This window comes from Natator depressus, chromosome 4 (genome assembly GCF_965152275.1).
Source record: "Natator depressus isolate rNatDep1 chromosome 4, rNatDep2.hap1, whole genome shotgun sequence".
Classification (NCBI taxonomy): domain Eukaryota; kingdom Metazoa; phylum Chordata; order Testudines; family Cheloniidae; genus Natator; species Natator depressus.
In genome coordinates this window covers 90,841,985-90,852,455 of record NC_134237.1, presented here as the reverse complement: position 1 = coordinate 90,852,455, position 10,471 = coordinate 90,841,985, and the positions used below count along the sequence as shown (strand labels likewise).

At 46.9% G+C, this 10,471-nt stretch overlaps 1 protein-coding gene across 4 annotated transcripts in view; it reads left to right on the top strand.

Moving 5' to 3' along the window:
* Positions 1–7,548: 7,548 nt before the first annotated feature.
* Positions 7,549–10,471, top strand: part of OCIAD1 (OCIA domain containing 1) — a 35,316-nt gene continuing 32,393 nt past the window's right edge. The window contains exons 1-2 of one of the 4 annotated variants that reach the window (XM_074951433.1): positions 7,549–7,768; positions 9,818–9,902. In XM_074951433.1, coding sequence (XP_074807534.1) covers positions 7,751–7,768; positions 9,818–9,902 — 103 coding nt within the window. In that variant the 5' untranslated portion in view covers positions 7,549–7,750. Of the gene's footprint in view, positions 7,814–9,817; positions 9,903–10,471 lie in introns of all 4 variants that reach the window. The other 3 variants (XM_074951431.1, XM_074951432.1, XM_074951434.1) reach the window with 3 other exon arrangements.

The following is a 10,471-nucleotide window of genomic DNA, read 5'->3' as shown; positions in this document are numbered from 1 at the left end:
AGGAGGATCCTGGGAACTACAGGCCAGTCAGCCTCACCTCAGTCCCTGGAAAAATCATGGAGCAGGTCCTCAAAGAATCAATCCTGAAGCACTTACATGAGAGGAAAGTGATCAGGAACAGTCAGCATGGATTCACCAAGGGAAGGTCATGCCTGACTAATCTAATCGCCTTTTATGATGAGATTACTGGTTCTGTGGATGAAGGGAAAGCAGTGGATGTATTGTTTCTTGACTTTAGCAAAGCTTTTGACACGGTCTCCCACAGTATTCTTGTCAGCAAGTTAAGGAAGTATGGGCTAGATGAATGCACTATAAGGTGGGTAGAAAGCTGGCTAGATTGTCGGGCTCAACGGGTAGTGATCAATGGCTCCATGTCTAGTTGGCAGCCGGTGTCAAGTGGAGTGCCCCAGGGGTCGGTCCTGGGGCCGGTTTTGTTCAATATCTTCATAAATGATCTGGAGGATGGTGTGGATTGCACTCTCAGCAAATTTGCAGATGATACTAAACTGGGAGGAGTGGTAGATACGCTGGAGGGGAGGGATAGGATACAGAAGGACCTAGACAAATTGGAGGATTGGGCCAAAAGAAATCTGATGAGGTTCAATAAGGATAAGTGCAGGGTCCTGCACTTAGGATGGAAGAATCCAATGCACCGCTACAGACTAGGGACCGAATGGCTAGGCAGCAGTTCTGCGGAAAAGGACCTAGGGGTGACAGTGGACGAGAAGCTGGATATGAGTCAACAGTGTGCCCTTGTTGCCAAGAAGGCCAATGGCATTTTGGGATGTATAAGTAGGGGCATAGCCAGCAGATCGAGGGATGTGATCATTCCCCTCTATTCGACACTGGTGAGGCCTCATCTGGAGTACTGTGTCCAGTTTTGGGCCCCACACTACAAGAAGGATGTGGATAAATTGGAGAGAGTCCAGCGAAGGGCAACAAAAATGATTAGGGGTCTAGAGCACATGACTTATGAGGAGAGGCTGAGGGAGCTGGGATTGTTTAGTCTGCAGAAGAGAAGAATGAGGGGGGATTTGATAGCTGCTTTCAACTACCTGAAAGGGGGTTCCAAAGAGGATGGCTCTAGACTGTTCTCAATGGTAGCAGATGACAGAACGAGGAGTAATGGTCTCAAGTTGCAATGGGGGAGGTTTAGATTGGATATTAGGAAAAACTTTTTCACTAAGAGGGTGGTGAAACACTGGAATGCGTTACCTAGGGAGGTGGTAGAATCTCCTTCCTTAGAGGTTTTTAAGGTCAGGCTTGACAAAGCCCTGGCTGGGATGATTTAACTGGGAATTGGTCCTGCTTCGAGCAGGGGGTTGGACTAGATGACCTTCTGGGGTCCCTTCCAACCCTGATATTCTATGATTCTATGATCCTGCACATTGGCTGGCCCTTTGGGGAGCGGTCTCCCAACCCTGGGACTATACATATGTAGAAAATCCAGCTCCCCTTTCGGGGTTACCCTGTGTTTCCCCCTCCCAGCACTGAGTCCTTCCCTGCCCCCTAGAGGGCTGTGATCCGTGCTCTCTGGGCTAGGTGTGTTTACCCTTTGGTCAGATTCACCTTTTCCCAGCAGCTTTTCCATAACAGCTCCCTGTCTCTTACTATCCTGGTGGAAAACACCCCCTTCTCTGTCATTTGGGTCATTTGTGTTCTCACAAACTACCACCTGGCAATTTCCTGGTCTCAACTCCTCTGCTGTCACAGGTGTTGGAGCTGCATCTTGATGTAAAGAGACACAGTTACTTGCCAAAAACTTGTCAGAAATAGCAACCTGAAAAACTGGGACCTGGATTGGGATACCCTCCGCAACCCCTTTCTCTGTGCCTGAAAAGTCAGCTGTGTGACTCCTCCTCTCCTGGAGGTCAATTACATGGTTCGTTCTCAAAACCTGAGTCACAGGCTGAGCACCTGGGTGCAGAGATGCTGACCCAGCCATCCTCCAAGTGTCCTGGGCATCCTGCCCCAAGTGACTAGTGAGGAGACATTCCTGTACCCCCACTATTCCTTCCCCAGTTTCCTCCTCTAGGCCCCTTCCTAAGACACATTTCTCTGTGCTCCCTAGGAAGGGTTCTGTCCCTTGTTCATCTGCAAAACTCTGCCAGCCAACAACTGGGACAGTTTCCTTAATCACTGACAATACCACTCCTGCCCCTGCGCCTGAGGGCATATTGCCTTCTGCTGGAAAGGAGCTAGTCTCAGGTCCTCCCATACTTGGAAGCACACTGCTTCCCTGTGTTACAGAGTTGCAGGAATCCTCACCCACCTCAGTGGTTTCTGAAATCCCCTGCCCCTTTTCTGGGTTCTCCACTGGGACACATTTCTCTATGCTCCCTAGAGCCGGGTTTATCTCTGGTTCACCAGCAACCTGCTGTCGCTAAAAACCTGGACAGTTCTCTCCCTGGCAGGCATTATACCCCCATCACTTCCTGATGTGGTGTTGCCTCCAGCTGCAGTGCAGGAGTTGGTCTCAACCGCACTCCCACCTGGAAGCATGTGGCTTCACCTGCTGCAGAAGAATCAAGGAGACTCTCTCCCATTTTCTCAGCAGTTCCTGAGACCTTACCCTTTCCCTCAGGGGTCCCAGCATAAAACTCCCTCCTGCTGCAGGCAAATACTTTAACCTGAGCTACATGGAAAAAATCATTACCAAGGAGCAGGTCAACTAGGTGGTGTTTTATTACCCACACAGTCAAAACACTTTCCAAACCACATGGATTTTAGCTAGTGGTACCAGGAATCTGCTTTCGCCCACCCCCATAATCTCTGTTAATATGGGCTGGGTGATGTGGGATTGACAGGGCCAGGATTAATTGATGGGGCCTGGGAGGCAGAACACTGATGTTAAGATACTACAAAATGCAAAATTAATTGATATGGGGCTGGAGGGGCACAATTAATTAGCCAGAGGTTTGGAAGAAACTGGAGCCTTTTGTATCACTAGGCAGTACTCTGTGCAAATTTGTGTAACTATGCAAATTAACAATCTATTTCTTTGTCACAAGATGTTGACACTTATGAATTCTTGCCCCTAGATGCTCCCTTCCCTATTCCATTCTCCCTGCTCATTTCAGGAGTCCCAAGTACTCCAGAATCTCTCTCTTCTACTGATTTCCCTGCATACCTCTCCACTCACCTGATGTAACCAAATGTACCCTTCCACCACCATCCATCTCATTTTAGTGACCCTGCCACACTAACATTTCCAAAACGCATTTCCCACACTGTTTATTTAATGGACCTCCACTCTACAGATTTCAGGGCTCCCTGATGCCTGCCATTTCCCTCCTCCACGCAGAGGCTTAAAAGTCTCCTCACCTAAATTTGAGGGCTAAGAAACAATGATTTGCCCCCTCCAGCAATGGTATGAGGGAGTAGTGCATTCCAGGTGAATGGCAACAGCTCAGCAGCATATGGTGAATTAAACCAGTAGCATTGTCTTCAATGTGGAAGCTATTACAGCAAGCACCATACTAGCAGATAAAACCATAAAGTGTCCTTTTTAAAGTTATTCCTGTTCATTGATAAACTGCTTTCACCTATAATAGTTAGTTCTCTGAGGTTCCTGTTTTACTGTTAGCAGAATGCAAACCTAGCATGCCCATCACAATCCTCCTTCTCCAACACAGCTCCCTAACTTCCAAATTCTCCATACTCAAACTATCCCAGTGGTGCTGCTCTGAGTCCCCACCTGGACTCTTGTGTGTAACTAACTAACAAAACTTGAGCCTAATTTAGTGGCAGCCTTTCCTTTTAGCCAGCTCTTGCAAACAATCTTTTACTTAATAGATGTGTTTATTGGTAACCTGCCTCATGCCTGGAGTTTCTAAAGCTAAATACAGTACACAGGACATGTTACTGTATATTTAAAATGTTTGGCATATGGCTCATACAGTAACACCTGACAGACAGTGAGTCAGTTACAATACCAAAAATATATTACCATTTAAAAAAATAAATGGTGTAAGAATTACCTCTTGAGAATTCTGTAGCTATGAATACTCCTGAATTTATTAGAGAATGCAATTTTCCTGTAAGCAAGCAGGCAGATAAAGCACAGGAAGGAAACACATTGTGCATTGAAAGGAATGACTGGGACCTTGAATGTCAATTTTAGTAATTCCCCTTGTTAACACTCCATCCATAGAAATGACTAATTCCCACCTTGGAGGGCTATAATTTCTATTTGTCTGCAGATAGACCATGACCCATTTAAGTTTGGAAGTTTTTCTTTGCAGCCAGAGTGCCACAACAGGCTTTCTTTTTAGGTCATTTGTTCCCAAACTGGGGGGTGTGCCCCCCCGGGGGGGGCATGAGGCTGCCAGGCCCTTGAGCTCCCAGCCAGGGAGGTTAGGCCCCAGCCCCTCCCCTCCCCTGAAGGTACACTGCCACGCGGGCAGTGCGGCTTGCGACTGCCCACCTCCCAGGCTTTCCAATAAGCCAGTCCTGCCGCTCTGAGCAGTAAGGGGGCGGGGAGCAGGGGGGGCTGGATAAGGAGCAGGAGGTCCCGGGGGCGGGGCAGTCAGGGGATAGGGAGCGGTTGGATGGGGCGGAGGTTCTGGGGGGGCAGTCAGGAGACAGGGAGCAGGGGAGGATTGGATAGGCGTGGGAGTCCCAGGGGGACCTGTCAGAGGGTGTGGGTGTGGATAGGGGTCAGGGCAGTCAGGAGACAGGGAGCAGGGGGAATTGGATAGGGGTTGGGGTCCTGCGAGGGGGCGGTCAGGGGACAAGGAGCAGGGGGGTTGGATGATGGTAAAGGAGAGGTGGGGGCGTGAGGGTTTATCGAAAATTAAAAAGGGGGCACGATGCCAAAAAGTTTGGGAACCACTGTTTTAGGTGAAAGGCAATCAGTTTCTGTAGAAACTGACAAGTCGGTGAGAAAAGCACTGGTACAGCGTACAAGCCACTACTGTCACAGCCCAGCACCAGCTCCATCTTGTACACAGATGTTCCACAAGCACAACTGGTTAAGTAAGACGTAGACACAGCGAGTTATGCGAGCATACATCACATGTACGGGCGTGCGTTGTTCCTCTCTTCATTGTTTCCAGTGCTGGATTACCTAATAGGCAGACTAAGCACGTGCTTAGGGCACCAGCAAAGCAGGGGGCTCAAAAAATATTAAAAAAAAAATTGATATTTGATATTTCAAAAAAAGCATCTAAGTAGTCATCATGGGAAAAATCAGAACTTTGTTAGACTTCCTTACACTCCACTACACACTCTTCCCCTGTTTTTCTCTTCTCTTTTTATTACTTATCCCCAACTAAACCAGGGGGGCGTCCTACTAACGTAGATTGAAATAATGCGAGGAAATCAGATCCTGTCATGTATTGTGGCTCAGTTTGACCCATTTTTAGCAGGCCACATCTCAAAATATGGGAATGCTGGCAAAGGTAACCCATCATACTTATCCAAGACAATATGTGATGAACTCATTGGTCTAATGAGTGACAAAGTTCGTTCAGCTATTGTGGATGAAATAAGTACTGCTGGGTACTTCAGTTTAGCTGTCGACTCTACACCTGATCTTTCACATATTGATCAATTGAGTATTGTACTAAGATATGTGTCTCCCACAGATGGAAAACCAGTTGAATGATTTATAACATTCCTCAATTTGAAAAGCCACACTGGTGAAGAAATGGCAAATCAAGTACTGCATTATCTGTGCCAAGTTTGCAAAACAGATTTCTCAAAGTGCAGAGGTCAATCTTATGACAACGCTGCTAACATATTAGGGCGTTATCGAGGAATGCAGAAGAAGCTTTTAGAACAGAACAAATATGCCATATTCATGCCATGTGCTGCACACTCTCTCAATCTTGTTGGCCGCAGTGCTGTTGATTGTTGTCCGGTGGCAGTAAGTTTTTTCTCAACAGTCCAGTTACTTTATTCATTTTTCTCTGCCTCAACACACCGATGGGCAGTTCTTAAAACATATTTGGACAGTGATCGTGTGTTGAAATCTCTTTCTAATACTCGCTGGGAGGCACATGCAGTGGCAACAAGTGCAATTCTGGAGTCCTACTCAAAGACTGTGCATGCATTAGAAAGTATAGCTGAAGACCAATCACAAAAGGGAGAAACTATACGAGAGGCAGAAAACATTGCAAACAAGATGCAAGAACTTGAGTTTGTATTCATGTTGACCATGTGGAATGAAATTTTACAACACTTTTACCACACAAGTCAAGCTCTCCAAGAAAAAGAATTGGATTTGAAAACTTGTGCAGACCTCTGTCAAATCATTAGCAGACCACTTATAAACTTTGAGGAATGAGTTCGAAAGATTTGAAGACATATCAAAAGACATCTTGCCCGGTCCCGCAAGCGAATCAGGAAAAAACAAGCAAATGATAGCAGTGCAACAGAAACAGAATTGAATCCTAGAAACAAATTTTGCGTAACTACTTACTACACTATAATTGATACACTTGAAGCTCATATGAAAAGGAGAGGTGAAGTGTACAAAGAAGTATCAAGTAGATTTTATTTTCTAAACTATATGAACTTATCTGATGAACAATATTCACAAGGTTCCCAAAAGCTAGTTGACCTATACCCTGTTGACTTTAACATGAATCTTTGTGGAGAAGTACGGCAGTTCCACTGTTATATGCGCACAAAGTTTAATGAAACAGGAAAAATGAAATTCAGTCACATTGATTTTCATGTCACAATATTGAAAGATGGACTACAATGTGTACTTCCAAATGTAGAGATCACACTATGTATTTTTCTAACATTGATTATTACTAACTGCTCTGCAGAACGCTCTTTTTCTCAGCTGAAAAGAATAAAAAACCGTCAGAGAACGTGTCAGGACAGACTTGATTCACTTTCCCTATCGTGTATGGAAGCAGACATGCTTCGTCGAGTCAGCTTCGATGAACTTATCCAGAATCTTGCAATCAGAAAATCTAGAAAGAAGCTATTTTAATTTCAGCATACATGTAAGTTTTGTGTCATTTTGAAAAATAAATATTATTTTATGGTATAGTATTGTTTTTATTTTGAATTACATATGGGGGGGGGTCACCATAATCTTTTCAGTGTTTAGGGCCTTTAAAGGTCTTAATCCGGCCCGGATTGTTTCATGAGTGAATCCTGCTCAAGTATCAGAGGGGTAGCCGTGCTAGTTTGTGACTGTATCCACAAAAACACTGAGGAGTCCGGTGGCACCTTAAAGACTAACAGATTTATTTGGGCATAAGCTTTTGTGGGCAAAAATCCACTTCTTCAGAGATACAGGGAAATCCCACCCTCACTCACAGCGGCTGCCCAGAGGGAAGCACCGAACCCCTACGTCCACTCATCATTCAGCCACTGGCTCGTGAGGAAAGAGCCCGACTCGCCTGGTTCTCGCGCACACCCGCAGTAGCTGGGCAGGGTCGGAGAGGCGGGGTCTGCACGTCCCAGTGACAAGCCTCCGCACCCCAGCCACGCCCCCAGCAGCAGAGCGAAGGGGGCGGGGCGAGGCGAGGCGAGCGGCACCAGCCTACAAGACGCATGCGCATTAAGCGAGTTCACGGAGGGGTGCCTTCCTGTTGTTACTGCCTGTCGGTATCCGTATCCGGGTCATTCTGGTGAAATCGCCCCTGGTCCCGTTCCCGCGGGGTCATTGTGTCGCTGCGGGTTTCCGGTCCCCCTCCCAGGGAGGTTTGGGTGTCGGTGCGGTTGGCACCGCCGTTGAGCCGGTTTTTTTTGCTTTCTTCTAGTCCCGCTCCCCGTGCTTGCCCTCATGGAGCCGCCCGGGCAGGTAGGGCGGGGCCCCCGAGAAAGGGAGCCCAGCGGACCGGGCCAGGTACGGAGGAGCTGCCCCTGGCTTGGGGCTGAGCAGCTGCGGGGAGCCCGTTGCCCAGGCGCCCCCGGGGTGCCGGTAGGGCTGGGGCCGGGCAGGCGCGAGGGAGCTGTTGTGAAGCCTGGGAGGCTTCTGCGAGCGCTGCGGTGTGATGCGGGGTCCCCTTCCCCCGTGTGTCTGCAGGGCACGAGGGGTCCTAGGGCTCGACTGCGCCTGGTGTCACTCAGCGACTGCCCCTTCGCCGCCCGCCCCCGGGGCAGCTGTTGTGTGTGAGACGCCGACCGCCCCAGCCGGGCTGTGCTTGCGGTTCGCGTAGAGGGGCAATAGCCTGATCCCTTGGCCTGCCTGTGTCCGCGCTGGCAACCTCTGGCCTGGTGGCAGCCGCAGTTTGGGGCGACGGAGATTGTTGTAGCAAAACGTCTCTGCTGTGTTTTCGGAGCTGGCCTCTCAAGCTGGGATCATTTAAATCAGGACGATTGACTAAAATATCTGAAAATGTTATCTGAGTGCGCCACTGAGGTGTCATTGAAACACACATAGCAACCCCTTTTTGTTCAGTAAAGGGTGCATTAAACACCTCCTTAAAATTACTTGCAGTGGAGATTTGTTGTCTATATATTCCCTCTGTCCCCACGTGCTATTGGTACCCAGGCTTCTCTTTTGGAGGCATAAGTAATAAACTAGCCTAGTCTAAAATACAAACTGATGTTGAATAAATGGAACATGCTATGGGCTAACTCTTTATATGTAGCATTTCCATATATTGTGTCATGGAGATCACAACATTTGTGACTTCCTTTCACCTCTGTGACATTTTCTGCCGGGGCTGGTGCTCCTAGCCCCCACCATGGTGGGGGACCCCCCAAAGTTACCTAGCCACAGCAGGCAATGGGGGGGACCATGAAGCAGCCTGGCCATGGTGGGCACTGGGGGAGACCCTCCAGCTGCCCAGCTGGGGACCCTGCAGCTCCCAGCCATGGTGGGGGACCCCCCGCTGAGCTCCCAGCCACCCCGATAAGGGGGATGACAAGTGGACCCTACAGCAGCCCAACCCCTGTGGGCAGGGGGACCCCAGAGCTCCCACTCCCCACAGCAGTGGGGGATCGGGAAGCCCCAACAAGAATGGGTGCTGAACCCACCTCACTGTTTTGTCAGATATTTTTAGTGAAAGTCATAGACAGGTCACGGGCTTCAGTGAATTTTTGTTTATTGCCCGTGACCTGTCCATGACTTTTAATAAAAATATCTGTGACAAAAACTCATCCTTAATTATGGATGTTCCTTTGTAATTTGAAGTTTTGCTGTTCCAGTGCTGCGAGGTCCAGTTAATGAGAGAAATGTATCATGAATTGATAATGTAGAATGACTTCTCTCTAAAAATGTTATCTTTTATTTATAGTATTAGGTGCTCACCATAGCCTAACATCACTTGGCTCTCTCACAATAATGGTGATGATCAGGCACTCCAAGTTCATGGGGGGAGTAGTGGAGGAATTGGCCAGCCTTCACCTTATAACATCTTATAGATAACTGAAATGTTTTATGTGGTTAGGACTTTTTTACTGTGTTAAGTTATAGTGACTAACACCAATATGATCCTTGTGCTCTGTGAATAGTTAGACTCTGTTGACCTTCAAGATCTGTCTTTTTACCCAGGCTTTTGTGATGGGAGGAGTACAATAAGGGTTGGTATTTAAGTGTGTGGCAGGGTTTTTGGTTATTTTCTCATGTCTAGATAAGCTGCTGTGTATTTGTTTTTCAATGTTGTTGTATCTTTAAAATTATACCTAAGGCAGCAAGAGGCCTGTATAGTTATAATCTAACTAAATTAAATAGCTAATATTGCTAGCCTGATGAGGCATTCACAGGTGAATAAAGGCCACAGTTTATTAAATTACAGCTATTTCATGTGACAGTGTAGAGATTAGGAAAAGTATTTTTAAAAAGCTTCATTCTGTTAATATTTTCATATACATATCTTTTAATGTTCAATTTTCATAATGAAAGAATCCTGTAGGTATGGCTTACGTACCAACAGAGGATGAAAGAAGAATTTTCAGGGAATGCAACGAAGAGAGCTTCTGGTATAGATGTGAGTCAAGTTTGCTGATAAACCACCTTTGTCTCCATTTTAATCTCCTCTTTCTTCCTCCTTTGTAGTGTTGTTTTTGCCATTATCACAGCTATTTAAGAATGAGAGCCAAAACCTACAAATCCTTACTCATGAGTAAGGACCATTTGTATGAGAAGCTTCACTGAAATCAAATTATACACTAAGATAAGTAATATTATGGAAGGAAAATGCTTTTCACATCTCCCTGAATACTTGATCCATTAGCATTTACACTAACTGTTTTTAAGATCCAGTCATAGGGCCCGTTTTGCCTCTCATAGTTACACAGGCTTGTAAAGCACCTCCCCACAATCTACTGTTAGTGTCAGGGAGCCTCTGTGCTTGTTGGGGTCAGCTCCCTGACTCCACCACCACGGGGCAACACATACACTCCCTCCTCAGCCTACACAGACTCTGCTGTCCCTCTGCAGGTTAGCGATAGACACACTACAACCTCTGAGCATTTCATTGGGGTGCTCAGCTCCTGTTCCACAGTATTGACAGATACACTGTTCCCAAAGGAACAGTACACCTCAGCTTACCAGTTA